Below are 18,605 nucleotides of genomic sequence, written 5' to 3' on the forward strand. Positions count from 1 at the left end.
AGACTTTTCCAGTCTTGAGTGGATCAGTGTGCGGCCAGCCACCCTTCTTGTTCATTTTGCCTGCATTATGTCATGATATATATTGAGTAATCAACTGACTGTTTACAATGTCTCTCTCAGACTCAGATCACCTGAATTCACCCAAGAAAATACATAGTTTTAATGTGAATGATTATCATCGAGTATTGTACATTTTTTATATCATTTGAAATGTCTCAGTGCAACTGGTATAAATGTCTCATTTCCAAATAAGTAAAACAAAAGGTAATAAGGTTTTAAGAGTTTAGAGATAACTGGCACACAAAGGAGGGTTGGTCTCCAGGCAAATGGTCTCATACCCCCAAAAGGTGTAACCTCTGAATGCAAATTTCCATTGTTAGCACACGTTTCCATGTGAAAGAGGTTCTGTCTATATAATGGGATGCAGCAAAGGGCTCTGGGGCTTTTTGTAACTCAAGTTGGCTCATGATGCTAAGAGTGACTCTTACTTAAGAGTAAACTCTTAGCATCATGTATCTTAATGTTGGATTTGCATCTCTTCTCTTTATCCCAGAGCATTTGATGTTTCGATTATCTTTGAATTGATTATGAAATTGGCACGATACATTTACCTGACATAATAAATTGTTACATTTGATTATTCTAACTGACTTTGACATTATTTTCATTAAAGAGTTCAAAGGAATAGTCAAACATTCGCTCACATTTAATGATGCACAGATATCATTAAAACCTTTTCATTTATGGAGTCAGATGAAATAACGAGAAAATACATGAGAATACATATTTTGTTTATCAGACTACAACGAGGACCACAATGGAAATAAGTTTGTAACTTTCTTGTGTTATCCTCGACAGTTCTGATTAATGTATAATGTCACTGTGATGACTACTTGTTATGCATTTGTTTTTGTTACTGTCTAATAAATGTAAAAAAATTTAAAAAAGTATTGCATTTAGTCAAAAAATACTTTGCCACGAGAAAAGACAGTAATACGTAGAGACCTTCCGCGCTGGTCGGCTGCCGGACTTTGGGCCGATCGAGTGCGAAATTACAGGCCGTTAAATCATATGCAACAGATACAGTAGGCCCTATGTCATTTATGCTCTACTAATATGCTATTTAATATATTCCTTTTTCATTTATTTATTATTTGTCATGAGTAAAAGTGGCTATGCTGGGCATGCTATTCAAGAAGTGAAACTAAAAATATTCAAAGATGGATTATGTTGTTTATGGCAGTTGAACTTTTGTAGACCCTGATTCACTTCAAAACTGAAAGTAAAAAAAAATACCACTCCCTCTTTGTCATAACCGAGTCCATATTTAAAGCAGAGCAAGAGCCACATCAGTGTGTACGAGCAGAACGATTTTTTGACTTTTTCCAGTTTGTGAGGCAAATCAGCATTATGTCTACAATGGACAGGGAAGTTGTTCTGGAGGCGCTGTCTGCCCTCCTCGATACAACTGTGAAGCCTTGCAATGGATTAACAGGAAAGTCGAATCCTAATGAGCTTAATATACATAATTTTCTGGCAAAAGGATTGCTCCAACATATCGCAGATCTATTTAGTCTGCAACAAGAGCCAGTGGCAGGTTTCAACTCAGATGTATGTAAGGAGATGTTTGTGGACATGGATGAATTCTTCGAACCTGGCTTTGATCATGATTTCACACATTTAAGAGACAAGTCAGTATGCATGCGGGGTAATGAGCCATATAAACGTCCATGTGGATGGTACCGCATTGCTCTCAAAGTGCGGAACAAGTATCCTGATGGAAACGCCTGGCTGGGCACGGATGGATGGAGGAGTCACTCAGTGGCTGGCGAGTGGCCCGTCTCCTATCATGGAACCAGCGTTGATGGTGCTACAGGTATCGTCAAAAACCATTACAAAGCAGGTCCTAGAAATCTCTACGGGAGAGGAATCTATTCAACATACGACATAGATCAGGCTTCTGGCTACAGCAAGGAGTTTACATCCAAAAAGACCGGGAAGAGATACAGAGTCCTGATGCAGAACAGGATCAATCCAAAGATGAGGAAAGTGTGCCAAAGACAAGACTACTGGCTGATTGAGATTCCTGAAGGCACCTCTGCTGATGAAGAGAAGGAGATCGTGGAGAAGTCCATTCGTCCTTATGGGATTCTGCTGAAAGAGATGTGAGAGAAGAATCAGAACCAGCTGACTGACTTCATTTACTGGGGTCTTCATTATGATATTTTTTCTTGTTAATAAAGTACATAATTGGTGGAACAGATCAAATTGTTATCAAATGGTATACCTTTTTAAATTTACTCTGCCTTGATTAAAATAGAAGATGTATCCTCAATGGTATAGAAAGGCTGTGATATATTATAATTTACAAACTTTTTTTAATCAATCAGAACCAGAACATTTTAATTTACATTAATATACATTGTTAGCCCTAAATGTGATGTGGTAAGGAGAACTCTGACTGTAATCCTTGTTGATTTTACTCAGTTTGCTTCTGCATTCTGTTTTCAAGTGTTCAACTGCATTCAAATTATGTGAGTAATTATATTATTTTCTTTAGTTTAATATTTGAAATATTGATAAAATCCTTCAATAATATAAAAAGGGTAGTTAAGATGCATATGATTATTCATCACCAGTGATTATTGCAGGTAAAGATTTGCTTCATGTACTTTAGACTTGCTTTTTGCATCCACTTTATACTTTTAAACAATTTGTATAAATGAAATATGTTTCCTACATATTAATAACATTTAATAAAGATGATCATTTTATTTTCATGACTGGCATTCAGCACAATGACATTTCAATGTTGAGAGATTGCTCTCGGTGCTTTTCATAATCACTGCTGTTATTTTTACATATCACTGCTATAAATAAATAATTGACCCCTTTGACCCCTTTTGAAGGGAAGTAGCCTACTTCACGTTTCAGAGAACTGACATGTAATTCTACAACTATATAAATCTCATAAGCTTGAAGAAGTCATTCAAATCATTTAAAAGGATAAATATAACTTAATTAATAACCACTCAAATGATATATATGGATTCCGGAAACCACCCCTTCAGTCTTGAGGCCAATTTTTAAAACTAAAAATGAAACTAGTAAGATCTAATGTAGTACAGCCATGGTCTGAATTATTGGTACCCTTGGTAAATATGATCAAAGAAGTCTGTGAAAATAAATCTGTATTATTTATCATTTTGATCTTTCATAATTTTTTTTTTTTAAATCGAAAATTTAATTTCTAAGGTAAAACAAATGAGATTGGAGGTGAAAATCACTTTAAGAAATAAATGTTTTTCTCTAATACACATTGGCCACAATTATTGGCACCCCTAGATATTCTTATGAGTAAAGAAGTATATTCCCATTCATATTTAACATTTTTAGCACACCAGGGTGACAAGGATCATGAAATTGTCTAGCTTCCTGTTTCGCAGGACTATAAATATAAGAAAAAAACATAGGCCAAATTCCCTTAATCATCCATCACAAAAGGTAAAACCAAAGAATATAGTTCTGATGTGCAGCAAAAGATTGTTGAGCTTTACAAAAAAGAAAGTGGCTGTAAGAAAATAGCTAAAGCATTGAAAATTCCCATTTCCACCATCAGGGCAATCATTAATAAGTTCCAATCAAAAGGAAATGTTACAAATCTGCCTGGAAGAGGACACTACAGTATATTTTCTTAATGGACGGCGAGGAGGAGAGTTTGAGTGGCTAAAGACTCTACAAAGATCACAGATGGATAATTGAATTAAAAAAACAAAACAATCCTCTGCTCTTATCCAAAAACAAACTCAAGCATATTCAGTTACTGGAACTTCAAATAGGACCAGGTTCTGTGGTCAGCTGAGCTTTTTGGCAGCAAATGAGGTTTGGTTTTTGTGTTTCTTTTTTGACGACCTTACTATGAATAATTACTAGTAAAGTCTGCTATTACTATTTACTGTATAACGGCGGGAATAAAAAGTATTAGCACAGGTTCGCTTACAGTAAATGTAAAGTAAAAGTAGAAGTGTCTTTTGTTAATAACAGGTATCATAATGTCACTGCTATTACTGTCACATGCCACTCATAAATTCTCAGCTCAGCAGTCAAATCTGTATTTATCTGTTACATTTTAAAGATATGCTTATTAGATTTATTTTCTGAGGTTTTTGCCGTTTTATCAACTATTAATTCATAAACACTCTAGGACTTTCATGCAATGCAATTTCAATGCAAAACAACAGTAGCTGACATAAGCATGTAGAGGTGTATTTAGTATTTTTTTGCGATTTTACCATAGACTGTAAAAAAATATGGACGTAGTGTCCGTGACGTCACCCGTAGGTTTCTGAAGAGCATTTTTGAAGCCTAAAGTGGGCGGAGCCGGCCGTCGCCATCTTGGCCTTGCGTCACTCCCGGATAACAGAAAATAGGCAAACAGGCGGGGCGTGAGTGGAGCTGACCTGGCTATCTGAAATCACCTAGCTCGACGTGATCGAGTTAGCTGATGATGTAAAGCCAATTAAACGTTCCTATTTTTGCCCTTCGAAATATTATAATAGTTAAAAGACATGGCTACAAGTGAGACTGTGTATTACTTCGAGAGTGTTTGTGTGTGACAGTGATTTATGTGCATACATGTCCGTCACTCTTTCATGGTCCGTCAGCGCGGCATTGCTCAAGTTCGTAGAGAGCTTATTCAGTCCATTTTAAATTCTGATTTTGGCCGTCTCTCAAATGGGTTAAACCATAGATATATTGCCTTTGAAGTGCAAGTAAATACGCTAGAAAATCCGCGCTCATTCATGTGCATTTATTGCATGGACGGAGAAAGCGCCGACGCCTGCATGATTTCATCTGACGACGGTACATAAGCAAATTATAATCCATCTGTTCCGTGAGAGCAGAACGAACGAGTATTTATTGACGTTTTAAATTTGAAAACCCCAAAAAGCAACGAAATTGTCAGACATCCATTAGTGCAGGTTCACGGAGGAAAACAACTGAAATACAGCGCTGGTTGTTCTCTCGAACGATAACGACGGAATCCAAAAACGTGGGCTTTGTACCCAAGTATTAAATTGTATGAAATAATCCCGAAAAAAAGCACAAACACTGCAGAGATGGCAAGTTCAGCAGCAACATTTGCTGAGGTGAAGTGACGGCTAGTAACAGGCTAACAGCAGACAAACGGCTAGCACTGACAGCGGCAATCCATCTGTCACTCAAGTGGCCACTGGCCACACCCTTAAATTTAAATATTAATCAACTAAACGGACGAGTTATAAAATAATTCACCCCCCTCACAGTTGTTATGAAGGGCAAAATTAGCTGTATAGACCAAAGCCACATAGAGATCCAGGCTGTAAACATATTTTTTTCTGCTGTAAAGTTGGTAATTTTAACATGAGGGAGATACAGATTTGACTCACTTCTGCAGCCAGGCCAAGCGGCCAGTCAATGAATTGCAGTTTAACTCACTTCCGTGTTGGTTTCAAGAAAGAGACGGGGAGGTTGCCGCTTGGATTTTACACAAGGAAATTAACATCACTCACCTCTCACCACTAGAGGTCAGTCTCGCCTCAGTTTTATTCTAAAAAATCTGTCCGGAAAAAAGTCACAGTAGTTCATTGTCAAGATCTTAACTCAGAAAGTTGTGCTTGCCCTGACAGATAACACACATTAAGCACACTATGACTTTTGTGACAAGTGCCTTTGATATTCCAAGTGCCATATTCTAGTGTAATATTTAAGATTGTATAAACCAACCAGAAAAAGATAACCATCTTATTTTATGAGCAATTTGTTTTATAAACACTTTTTGTTACTGTTGTGTTAACTATTTTACAATAACGAACCATGCTCAAGATAAACACTTTACTAAGGAACTGACCTCATAACTTTGTGTCCCCTCTTACATGTCCGTACTGTAGGGGAAAGTGGGTTGAGTTGTGCCAGTTTTTACTCAAAGTGACTTTAAAGTGAGGCAGAGACTATTTATTATGAGACATGCCACTTCCTCAATCCTCAATACAACTAGCAGTATATAAGGAAAACCCGTAACGGCAAAGATGGCGGTTGTGTGCACATGTCCCGCCCCTCCCGCTGGTAAGCCAATCATCTGCTTTTAAAAGTCAAGCCAGGAAACATTTAAGCCTATCGTCTGGTTCCACTGGCGCATGCGCACAGTTGAGGTTTTGCGACAGCGGAGAGAGAGAGAGAGCGCCCCGGTCGCGCGCGCGCTCTCTCTTTAGCTGTGTCTGAAACCGCTCACTCGTTCACTCATTCACTAATCCCTACATAGTGAATGGCAGTTGAGTGCACTACACCAGCAAAGAGTGAACGAAAATGAGTGAGCGAATTCGGACGCTGACATAATTATCACGCGCCAGAGAGCTCGGACATTTTCGTCATAAACATTACCTACCCATCTTTAATATTTCCTTTTTTGGCTGTATGAATTGTATGTATGTATTTTTCACGTTTATTGCGTTATTTGATAAAATAAAAAAAGATAATAAAAACACTTGCTTGTCATATTTATTTACTTTTTACATTTATATGTGAAAATAAAAGAGAACAAAACACTACACAACACATTTGTTTATTCAAATATAGATATAACGGTATATATATAAATAAATAACCAGGCGTCTGGTCTTATAAATGATTGTTTTCTATTCATAGATGCCACCTACGTCACTACAAATAGAACGCCGCCATATTTGCGACCGACTCGCCCGGTATGGCGGCCCAAACTGCCCATTTGAATGAGAGAGAGAGACAGAGATACCTGGAGAAAATTTATATTTTAGGCTCCGATCCTTATTTTTTACCCCCAGTTTTCTTTAGTCCATTATTATCTGCCCCAGGCTTGCCCCGATTGGCCTTTCATTATATAGAAATACTTAAGTCATAGAGCTTCATGGCGCGCGTTCATGAGAGTCGAGGCGATGTCATGAATGAATCTATGAATCTGCAGCTGTTCGGCTGGCATGAATGAATCTATCTAATCCGTCCATCAGCACAGCCAGAGACATCAGCCGAATATCATAAAAGACTGCCATATCTGTCTGAAAGAACAGATGTTCAATTACAGAGAGAAGGTTTAACACACACAAAAATCGAAATGAAAGAATCTTTCGAGTCGAATCTTTTTGAATGATTCGGCTGCGATTAAAAGCTATCATAAGCTCAGTGATTATAATATAACGACTTAAATTGCAGTTTGTTCGTCACATAAAGCTATCATATGAATAAATAACGATATTAATATAACGGACGAGTCGTATTAGATCACTTTTATGATACTTTTGTGATGTTTTTTTTTTTTTTTTTTGTCTTTTATTATTTTATTTTTTTGCGTGACAGCCCTCAGTAGGCTAATGTTACTCATTCACTTTAACCCTCTGGGCTTCTTCGCCCGAAAACGGGCGAAAACTTGAACGTTTCGAATTGTTTCATTTTTTTGCTTCATCGGATGGGGGTGAAACTTGGTGACTTTTCTTTTATTACCTATATGAACACACAAAAAAATCAAGGAGATGATTCTGATATGTTAAAGGGTCGTAAAAAAAAAAGTCACACTTAGCTTCCTCCCGCCCGAAAACGGGCGACATAGGAAATGAATGGGAAATACGAAAAAATAGGAAAACTCAGAGAAACTTTTGGTGGTACAAGCTACAGATCAGCCACTGTGCTGAAAAAAAGTGTACAGCAATGAAGGGGTGACACTCTGAAACATCAAGAGTGCAAAAAAGACACCCTCCCCCCCCCCCACACACACCTACACACACAAACACACACACACACAGAGAGAAATGAACTGGTAAGACTGAAACAGCACATTTTGCCCCAAACTATATAAAAATTATATAATCATAATAACTCCAAAACTATAGCAAGGAGAGTCAAAAGGTAGGTATCGTTTGAAAGAACTCTTTTTAAATTTTTTGAAAATATAAATTACATTACATTTGGACATTGTCCTGCCAAGAAACGGCGGATAAAAGACAATATATATATATAATTTTTATTATGATTTTGCATATCTTTCTTATTTGTCATGGAATAACTCAGGAAGGAAATAAGGTAGGAGGAAAATTCTTTTTTAGTGAAGTCCCCCTACATGTTAGCTGCATCTGGATAAAAAATTAATAATTTTTGGATAAAGGAATCAAAAGTTACAGCATTTGGAAAAGAGATAGCCTTTTTGTACAGTCTTTGACACCCCCTCATGGGCAATTTTTTTCTCCATGAAGAATATCTTGTCATAAAAGCAATAGATTATGTTAATTTTTGGCTCATTTTAATTGTAATAATATGCTGTAAAAAATGAAGTGCCATTTTCAATTATCTGAGAATGTTTCATGAGCTGTATGATGTTTTTGACACATTGCAGTACATTATTTTATAGATTATGAAAAAAAAGAAATTCTATTTATCAGCAAATTACTCAGCAATACTTAAGAGTTTTTCAAAGTGGATACATTCACTGTAAAGTTCAGCCTCTAAGCTTTCAAATGACATCAACTTTGTGTTAATCAAGGCAAGATTTTTGAAAAATATGGTAATGAATATTTTCGCAGCTAGGTGGCGCCTGCTGGCGGTACACTTGGTTTTAGAGGAATTACTCAGCACTCGTTAGGAATTAATAAATGTAATTAGATGCATTAGAAAGCTGAGATCCTAAGCTTTAAAATGATATATAATTTGTGTTGTTCCATTCAGTGGTTGATTAGTAATAAATTGTTTTCTTTCCGAATGGGAATAAATCAAATAAATAAATAAAAAAGCTATAGGCCGCCTATAGGCGGTTATAGGACATGACACAAATTTATAAATTTTGAGGCCACTAGGTGGCGCTCTTCTCACTTGAAAAATTTTTTTTTTAGGCCTGCACTCTAATTTGATGTGAAATGTTGCATTTATTGAAAAATAAAATAAAATAAATAAAATAAAAAAATATATATTAATTCTAATGGAAAAAATAGCTAATAAAAATTATATAATTAATGCAAACTATCATAAAAAATTCTAAAAATTCTAAATAATAATCAGAAAACATTATAGAACAAAAATATATTTGATTGGTTATCCTGGGAAAAAGTAAAGTAAGATTTTAAGGCTTCGCCCGTTTTCGGGCGGGAGGAAGCTAAGTGTGACTATTATACGAAGAAGCCCAGAGGGTTAATTACATCGACAAGAAGAGTCTCCATTAGGCTACATATTCAAAAATGTCCCTTTGTCTTCCACGGAAAGTAAAGGATTTGCACATGAAGGTGAGTAAATGACGGCAGAATTATCATTTTTGGAGGAACTAAGTTAACGTTATAGTCCTTTAAAATGCATTTCAAGGCTGAGATTATGCATCGTCTGCAGAGCTAACGTTACTTACACAAAATAACATCTAAAGCGCATGTGACGAAGACAATATCTTTATGAACTTCAGAAAAATATTTATTAGATTAGGTATTAACTAACAGACAGACAGACACAGTTATATTCAAAACAACCACAAATCTTACTAACTTACCATGATAAAGTGCATTTAAATAGATCCAACAATAAAATGAAGACAAAACATTATCTGTCGATATCTGTCTATAATGTTGGCCACTGAGAGTATAATGGAAATATAATTAACCACAAACCAACATGAGACTTCAAGTCTTTTAAATAAATGATTCTCTCTTCTCTCTTCTTTTGGTATAGAATAAAATACCAGTTCAGGGTTCCTCTTTCGGCTGTTGTTGCAGCCAACTGCACAACATATTGCAGGCATTACTGAGACCGCCGCGGTCGCAAAGATGGCGGCGCAAAGCTACAGTGACGTCATGTGAATCGAATGATGTTGCCATGGTGACATTGTTGTTTATTTTTCATTCGCGCTCTATCGCCTTATCGTGTTGGATTGTGGGAAATAGTGTCTCAGCAAGTGTACATCGGATGTACACTCGAATTCAGAGAGGATTGTGGGTAAAAGTAGTGAACGAATGTAGGGAATGATGTCGTTCACTCAGAATTCGGACACCACTACAAAATGGCCGACACCCTAAATAGTGCACTATATAGTGGATAGGGAGCGATTTCAGACACAGCTCTTCTCTCTCTCTCTCAGAGCCAGGCAAAAGTGTAAACAAGACGTCTTCACTGTCTCCAAATTAAGCACTGTCTTGCTCTCTCTCCCGCACGCGTATTAATCAAAATAAAACAACATTATGGTAAAAGGTCGGAAGACCGAAGTTTCATGTGAAGCATTCTGAGATTTTTTTTTTCCTGAATTACCGCTGGGTGTGATTTGTGCTAAAATACGTTGCCTTATCTTCTCTGAAATGCATTCCGCACATTCAGCTGACATAAAATTACTCTCTAAATAAACGAAAAAACCTATCCAGTGATGTAATGTTTTCTGTGTTGACACTAACCTTGTGGGATGTCCATGTCCTAACTGCTGGGATAATCACACAACCGTATGACACGTCCAATTCGCGAACTAATGACTCTTTTGAACCGATTCATGTAAATGAATAGTTAAAACAACTTATCTATATAATACATTGTTATTACTGATAAAGTGCAAACCTGCTTATATTTAAATAATGGAGAACAATATTGACATTGATTATTGCACAACACCGGCATTCTGGATAGAGACGTAAATGAAGTTGGTGTCGTAAACTCTTGCGCATGCGTAGTAAAGTATAACCTGTGGGGAAAAAGGCATTTTAAACCTTATTTTGGGGCAAAGTCATCAAACTTTTTCAGCGATTTTTATCATATTTTACTGCTGTTTCTATACATGCAGTTTTTATGTCCCGGTGACCAGTTAAAGTGCAGTTCTGACTCTCTGCCCATTCATTTAGATAGGAGCCTGGTCTTGTTAGTCCGAAATAGCTGCCCGGAGGCGTTGCCAAGATGGCGGCCGAGTGGCACGACTTGCCTAAAAGGACTTTGAGTGAGGCCATGGCAGTAATGCCTTCAACTTAAGGATGTACATATATTTCTGGATGTGTTGCATCCCTGAGAACAATAACTTTGGATCTGAAATAAATTGTTTCAGAAATATAGCTCTTGGGAAAAAAGTGGTCTCATGGCACAACTTGCCCCTGGTGCGGGGGAAGTTGTGCCTTTGGGGGTATACATTGGGGGTAAATTGTGCCAGTGATTTCTGAAGTAAAACAGAACATTTTAATGTTATGAACCGTAATGCTATATGAAAGCAAGATAAATTCAATACAAAATTACTCTTTTAAGGTTTATCTAGATATTGTCACCCTGGAATACCATAGCATGCGTTTTTCCTACTATGGTCAATTGCATAGGGATTTTGTATTGAACATAACTCTGGATCACAGTGTCATAGAGACAAGGGGGCGGGCTCATTTTACTCAGACAACCAATCAGTCTCTCAGGATCATTGTGAAGGTATCAAGCTACGCCCTAGCAACCATTTAGAGCACCATAGCAACACAATATATGATATTTGTGAATCATTTCAGGCAAAAAGGCTTTGGCAATAGATGCCTGTTGACATAGCGCTGTCTGTCAATTATGTAACATATAAGAATTAAGTGACTAGGCTAATTTCTAAACATCTTATTGTGACATAGGCCACTTAAAAACGGAATAAAACTTCTCTTTAATAACATAGTGCAAACTCAAAACTGAAATCAGTGTTAGCTAAATTAAACAAGTAGCAGGCAGGCCTAAGTCAAACAATGATGAGGCATGCCCATCTCATCACTTCTCAAGATTATCCCCTTTGAGTATGTAGGTCTAGGTGGTCTGGATCTGGCACAACTTAACCCAGGCCCTTTGGCACAAATCACCCCAGACCCACAAGCTGGAAAAACTAGCATGATCCAGCAGTTAAGAGCTAACATCATGCTAACTGTATAGACTCATTGTGTAGCCTACTAAAGCACTAAAACATGTGTGAAATGTTTTCAAATTTGTCTAGAATTGTTCAGACACTACAATCAAAAAACCTTAATCATAGAAATTTTACTTTGAAAGGGAAAAAACTGTTTTTTGCACTAAAATGTGCTTAACTCTCATGCCATGTGTCTCTCTTCTTTGGAGGACGAGTAAAAGTGATTGCTTTTCAAAATGATGTGGTCACATGACCAATTTCTTCTATGGTTTTCCAGAAACAAGGGGTGGAACTACTTCCCCCCTGGCACAAATCACCCCACTCTCCCCTACTACAACAACAGTAACATTACACTGAAAGTTCCCATTACAGAACAGTTACTGGTTGAAACTCTCTTCACATCCTGATAGCAATCAATAATAAAAGTGGTCTAAATATTAGAACATGTACACATGTCTTCTGTGGAAGTCTCAGGACCAAAAAATGTTCGGTCCGAATACAATGATACGATGTCCTACCTGCCCGTCAACATGTATTTCTATACCACCACGGCCTCGCACATGACATCACACGTCATCAGCGCATTCCGGAAGAGTTGTAGACAAACAGTCACCAATCACTGCAAACAAACAGCAGCTGCCTTTTACAGTTCCTCCTGAACCAAAACAATGAGCTTATGGAGCTGTGGGCTCAGCAAAAGGGCGCATTGAGGACGCATATCAGGGGTGGTGTGGCGCAATGGATAAGACACATGCCTTTGGTGTGAGAGACCCGGGTTCGAATCCACTGTGAGACACCAATGTGTCCCTGAGCAAGACACTTAACCCCTAGTTGCTCCAGAGGCGTGCGACCTCTGACACACGTGCACGCGGCAGCCATTGTAAGTCCACAAGACAGAAAGTGCATATGAAGTGTGCCATTTCGGACAGGGCCAAAGTCCCTTTAAAGATAAATCATTTCACATGGCGGCCATCTTTGAAAATCTCTTTGAATGGGGAAACAACAAATTCTCCTAAACTGTTTGCCAAGCTTAATTTTTTTTTTTTTTTTTAGACTGGACCAAGCTAATGCGCATGCACAGTCCTAAGCGCGCCTCTCAGAACACTGACTGTTTCTAGGAACCAGAGCTTCTAACGGTAGCTGCAGCGAAGCGATGGCTTTACCAATCAGTGATTGGCTCTTTTCTTTAGAAGGTGGGACTTATTCCGCCATGTTGCGCTTGCGTGTTGCACTTTCTCCCCTTCATATACGAGTGCACCGTCTTTCAGTCTTTGCTATTGCTAGCCTCTCCATAATGGCTCTACCTTTAAAGGTGCAGTAAATGATTTCTGAAAACAGTGTTGAAAGTGTATCTGACCGACCATCACAACAAACTTGTAGCCAATCAGCAGTAGGGGTGTGTCCACTCATTATGGGGGAGGAGAAAGAATGAGCAAAGAGGGAGAGTTGAAGAAAGACTGTTGAAAGAAAGATAGCTTTCCAGTGCAGGAGAGAATTCCTAGAATTACAGCAAGTTAAACACTTTGGGATAACCTGGTGAGACTAAAGCTACAAAATTAATAAATAAATAAAACATGGTGAACTATGTACATGCTTGTGTGTTTTGTCAGTTTCAAGTTCGAACCCAGCAGTATGATTAAAGTGGTGCGCTAAAACACCATGCACGAGTAAAGTGGAGGCGGAGTTTGAGAAGGAAATCCTCAATAAAAGGAATGTTCGTTTCTGTTGAAATCTGATGTAAAATATTTAAGTCCATGTTTGATAAGTGTAGATCTCAAATTGTATTTTATGTTAAGCATAAACAACAGTATCGGCGAACAGGGCCAGAGTTTTTTTTTTAGGGGTGGACATTCTATTTTTGTCGTTCGTTCGTCAATTTCTCTTTAGTTTTTGCGAAGCTTGTTTTTTACTACACTTCTGCGATGATAAAGAGACATCCAGTCTTGCATCGCGTGTTTATGCGCTTTGGGGGTGGAGCAATGAAGGGAGGGGTTTGTTTGTTTGTGTTGATTTCAAATATCAAGTGTTCAACAATGATTCTCAGAAATCGCTTACGTCACTTTAATGGCCCGAACTTGCTATGAAAACACAAATATGACAAGCATGACATGATTTTAAGCAACTTTATTTGTACACAACTTTGTTCTGCAAAATAACCTCTCATAAATCCAGAAAAAGTTAATCTAATACATCAAATCAAATAACTCTTAACTACTCAATTGACAAAAAAAGAAAAAAAAAAGCATTTTCTTGTTCTCATCTCTTCGGTGCTCTGCGAGGATCCCGTCCATAAGTTATGGTGGTAATGGGTTTTGGGCCATGACCTCCTCCACCTGGTACTGAAGAAGAAGTGCCACTCTTCCAATGAGTGCGGTTCAAAAGACGCCCACCTTTACCAAAGGAGGTCTCTCGGGGGACAGGAGAAGGAGAAAACACAGCAGAGCCATTGGCTGGGAGGGGCAGAGAGAATGGTACATATTTCAGCTTATTCTGGCCAAGAATCACATATTTATACAGAGAGAGCCATCTGACTGACAGGTTAAAATGAGCAACCACAGCTTGATTTGTTTTTATCCATTTAATTGTTAAAGGTACACTATGCATGAACAATTTAGATTTATATAATGAGCAAGTACATCATGCATCCATCTTCCAAAACATGTTTTTGTCTTATCCTGAATCGCTATGGTACGCCAATTCTAAGTGTTTATATTCAGACTATTCTAGACTGATTGGGAACCAAAAGTTACATAGTGTACTGTACCTTTAAGGGAACAAATGAAAATAAGATGATTCCAGCCTATATCTTGATTTTGAGCTATTTTAGCTTATTTTGTCTTATTTTAAATCATCTTTAAAAGCCCCAATATTCTTCAAGAGAAGTCGAAGAATGAAGAGGTGTGATGTCATTTCGAAACAAATTAGGCCAACAATAAGTTTGTTTCTAAAGTTTGAAACAGCTTGCGAAATCAAACTTTTTGGAAAAGTTCAGTCCGACTGGTAAACCCCTTCGAACTACCATTGTTCCATGCCGAGTACATAATAGGTAGGTGTGGATCTGAGGCTCCGCCTTCTTTGACGTGGAGTTCTACTCTGTTCATTTTTGTCAGACGTCTGCGAATAAAAAAAAAAGAGCACACTGGAGAACTGCTTTATAGTAGAAACTGAAGTTGTAATTCTAATTGAGAGTGACACTGACACTGTTTTTTATGTAAGCTGCTTGCTGTAAAGCAATATATTGTTAAAAAAGCTATATAAATAAATGTGACGTGACTTTACTAGAGTGCCGAATTATAGAGCTGGTGCAAACATATCCACATCGCTGTGATCAGATGCTTTCTTGCCTGCTATTTTCTCACCGCTGTCATTTTTTAAGAGTTTATTTTGTTATGGAGGACTTATATATTCATCTAAATGCCACTCTCAACAGCATGGGTGGCGTCGGGATGTTCGCTAACTGTACATTGCTGCAAATGTATTTCAAACTTCTGTAAGCAAAGAATGAAAATGAACTTCACGCTGAGTTTATCGGGGCCTTACGCCATCTTGCGGGCCCTTGGAAATATGCTGAGGCCCCCTTAGGGGTTCCAGGCCCCTGAATTAAATATGATTATTTGCAATAAATACTGCCTTTGTCAAACAATCGTTCAAGGTTCTAAAGTGTCAACCTGTAGGTACAGCTGGTCCGGGATTCGGTATACAAGGAGCGCTGCCATGAGCTTCTGTTTTAACCTGTTAAGAGATAAAACAGACACTCATTCTACCCTCATCTCTCTGTTCATGCCCTCTGAGCTGTATTTTTGCACTCACGTGGGTGTTGTTTATTTGGTTGATTTTAGCCAGAACCTCTGGGTTGGGCTCACTGAAATTTGGCACCTCTGAGAATATCATACAGAACCTTTGATAGATGCAAGAAGGTACTGGTTATTGCAATCATCATTGTTTCAAAGAACTTAAGTTCAATAAGAGTGTGAAGACCTACTCTCCGATCTTCTGGAGGTCCCCTGTTCTCCCAATATACAGTGTAAGACATCCTTTGAACAGAGATGCGTATCTGAAATCAAATGTAATTTTCTTTAACACGATGAAAAGGCTTTATTATGATTCGAAGCATTACTATTATTATTAACAGCCTAATAAACTTTCCTCCCACCCTCGATTGAGTCGGATGATGTCTCCGGTTTGTATCAAGCTGCCCACCTCGTCCCACACTGATATGGTGATGCTTCCGGTCCTGTCAGCTACTTTACATGAACGCACTTCGTGTCCGTCCTTTGTCTTAGACACTCGACCTGGTATATTTAGTTAAAGAAGCACAAACAAGGAACACACTTAAATGTAAGGCAATTGGCGAAGGCAAATTAGCTTTCCAACTAATTTTCATGATTTTTTAAAAAAAAATCTGTTTCTTTAAAAAAAATGAAAATCTTTTCTTCCCTATTGTGATGTAGGGTAGGCTATATCCGAGTGAAACGGCTTAAAAAGGGGCACAAAAAAAAAAAGGGGGCAGGACCACTGATCTATATAATGATGTAATTTTATATAGATCAGTGGGCAGGACTTGATTTTGTCCATCGAGAACTGATTGGATCGTTGTGGTTTGCTATTGCAGTGATCTCATGTGAGTGACAGGTTGTCCCGCCCTTGCGCCAGTAAAAACGTCATCAGAAAAGAGAAGAGATGTAAGAAGGAGGGGAAGTTATTTTGATCAAAGATTATGAGGGCACATGAATTAAAAATATAATGTTCACGGATAAATAATTTGTAATTGTGCATTCCATAAAAAAATAAGAATGTCAATTTTGATTTCATGGTGACTTTAAACAACACTGAAATTCATTCATTCATTCACAACTCTGTAACTGTGACTGAAATAGCTCACTCCTTCACACATTTGGCTACTAAACCCTATATGAACGATTTATTCAGTATGCCATTGTGACTCAGCTCAAAGGACTCACAGAAAAGACCCAACCCAAAGAGTATGCCCAACCAGAGAATGGAATGTCTAATAAGGCGAGAAGTTTCACTCTCAGTACACTTCCGGCTTCCGAAATGGTTGCAGTTCCACTTTGATTCCATATGAGGGCGCTCACAGGACGAGTGCAGAATGAATGGAGGTCTATGGCAGTATACCCCTCAAAATCCACTTTTCTCAGGATATAATTTTTTGTCTAGTAATTTGAATATTGTATTCGAAAGGAGATGCAAAGAAATTACACATTGCTGGGTGTTAGATTTTTTAGAGTCACTTATTTGCTTTAAAAAGTATTTTAAAGTGTCAATGACGTCATACACATCGTACGACCAGAGATACTGCTTTACGGGAATCCTTCAGTCACTTTGGTGCTTTCGCGCTCTGCACTTTCTTTTCTCTTGAGGCATGGACAACACAGCTGACACAGGTAAATACACGTGCTAGACGAGTTTTTGTTTTGTTTGTTTCTGGTCCCGCTTCGGATGCCACGATGCCATCAAGCGGTATCTCTGGTCGTAATCAGTCCTTCACTGACCAATCAGCGTTCATTAGCAGAATGCTAGCGTGTAATGGGCAACAACAACTCAACCTGTAAGAAATCGAAAGGTCATAAGTACTCGTTCATTCAACTTTCGACCTATAACCCATGTTGAACTTGCAAAACCTACTATCGAATCTGAGATTTCTCAACGGCAATCGGGTGAAAGAGACAAATTTAGCCGTCTAGCCCCATAGACTCCCATTCATTCTGCACTCATGGGCGATCGCCCCCAGTGGAACTCTGGTGGAACTACAACCAAAATTCGGTACAATAGGACTTAATAGGGAGTGGGCAGGCTCTCCGTAGACGGGCTCTGACCCAACTCAAAAGAAAGATTCGTTCACGGATTCACTACTGGAAACAATGTTGACTAATATCTTTTTTTTTATGGAAGTCAGCACGGACTTCAAGAATTGTAAGACATTATACTAATCTTATTTGAAGTTATATAATGCTACATTAAACTGTTTGTGAGCACAGAAACATTTAAAAAATGAGGACAGCAACGCAATCATTCAGGCCGCGTTTGGTCGTTAAAAAGCAAACGTTTCCCACTTAAATATGACTTACCAGTTTCCAGGACGATGAAAACCAAATTAATATTTTTTAATCCAGGTTTAAGGTCTTTAATCAGACACACACTTTCGTTCAACGCGTTTGCCATTATACAACAAAGGGAAAAAAGTTAAAGGAAATCCAATTCAGTCAAACTGCCAGCCACCTTGGATGGATCACCTAAGATGACTGATTGTGCCAGGTATTTATATAAGCTACCTGAATGAGATCAGATTTTAACGAATGTTGCAAAAGAAACGTTCCCCTTTAAAACTGCATAAGAACAATTCAGCCATATTAACTAAGGAAGGAAAGGAAAAACAAAAGTGCTAAATTGTTTACGTTAATATTCCTATAAGAAGTGATTAAAGTGATGTTCACAAATAAGTTTATTCGTGCGGTTTGAAATTGTTTGAAAGTTACACGCTTGTAGTGGGAATCAAAACTAAATATCGTCACGAACAGGATTCGAACCTGTGCGGGGAAACCCCATTGGATTTCGAGTCCAACGCCTTAACCTCTCGGCCACCGTGACTGTGTATTGAAGACATGTGAAAAACGCGCTATCTACTAAGTTATTTAGCACACCGTGATTTTATTGAGCTGGTTAAACAACTTCTTTTTTTAGTTTGAATGAATTAAAACATAGAAAATGTTAA

At 38.0% G+C, this 18,605-nt stretch overlaps 1 protein-coding gene across 1 annotated transcript; it reads right to left on the reverse strand.

Moving 5' to 3' along the window:
• Nucleotides 1-13,988: 13,988 nt before the first annotated feature.
• Nucleotides 13,989-18,141, reverse strand: nabp1b (nucleic acid binding protein 1b). The gene is made up of 6 exons (XM_084427106.1): nt 17,962-18,141; nt 16,026-16,164; nt 15,855-15,926; nt 15,683-15,770; nt 15,541-15,604; nt 13,989-14,322 (listed from the first exon to the last, which is right to left on the reverse strand). The coding sequence occupies exons 1-6, from the start codon at nt 18,053-18,055 to the stop codon at nt 14,129-14,131; spliced, it is 651 nt and encodes a 216-aa protein (XP_084283232.1). The 5' UTR covers nt 18,056-18,141; the 3' UTR covers nt 13,989-14,128.
• Nucleotides 18,142-18,605: the final 464 nt, after the last annotated feature.

Source organism: Rutilus rutilus (genome assembly GCF_951802725.1).
Source record: "Rutilus rutilus genome assembly, chromosome: 12".
Taxonomy (NCBI): Eukaryota; Metazoa; Chordata; class Actinopteri; order Cypriniformes; family Leuciscidae; genus Rutilus; species Rutilus rutilus.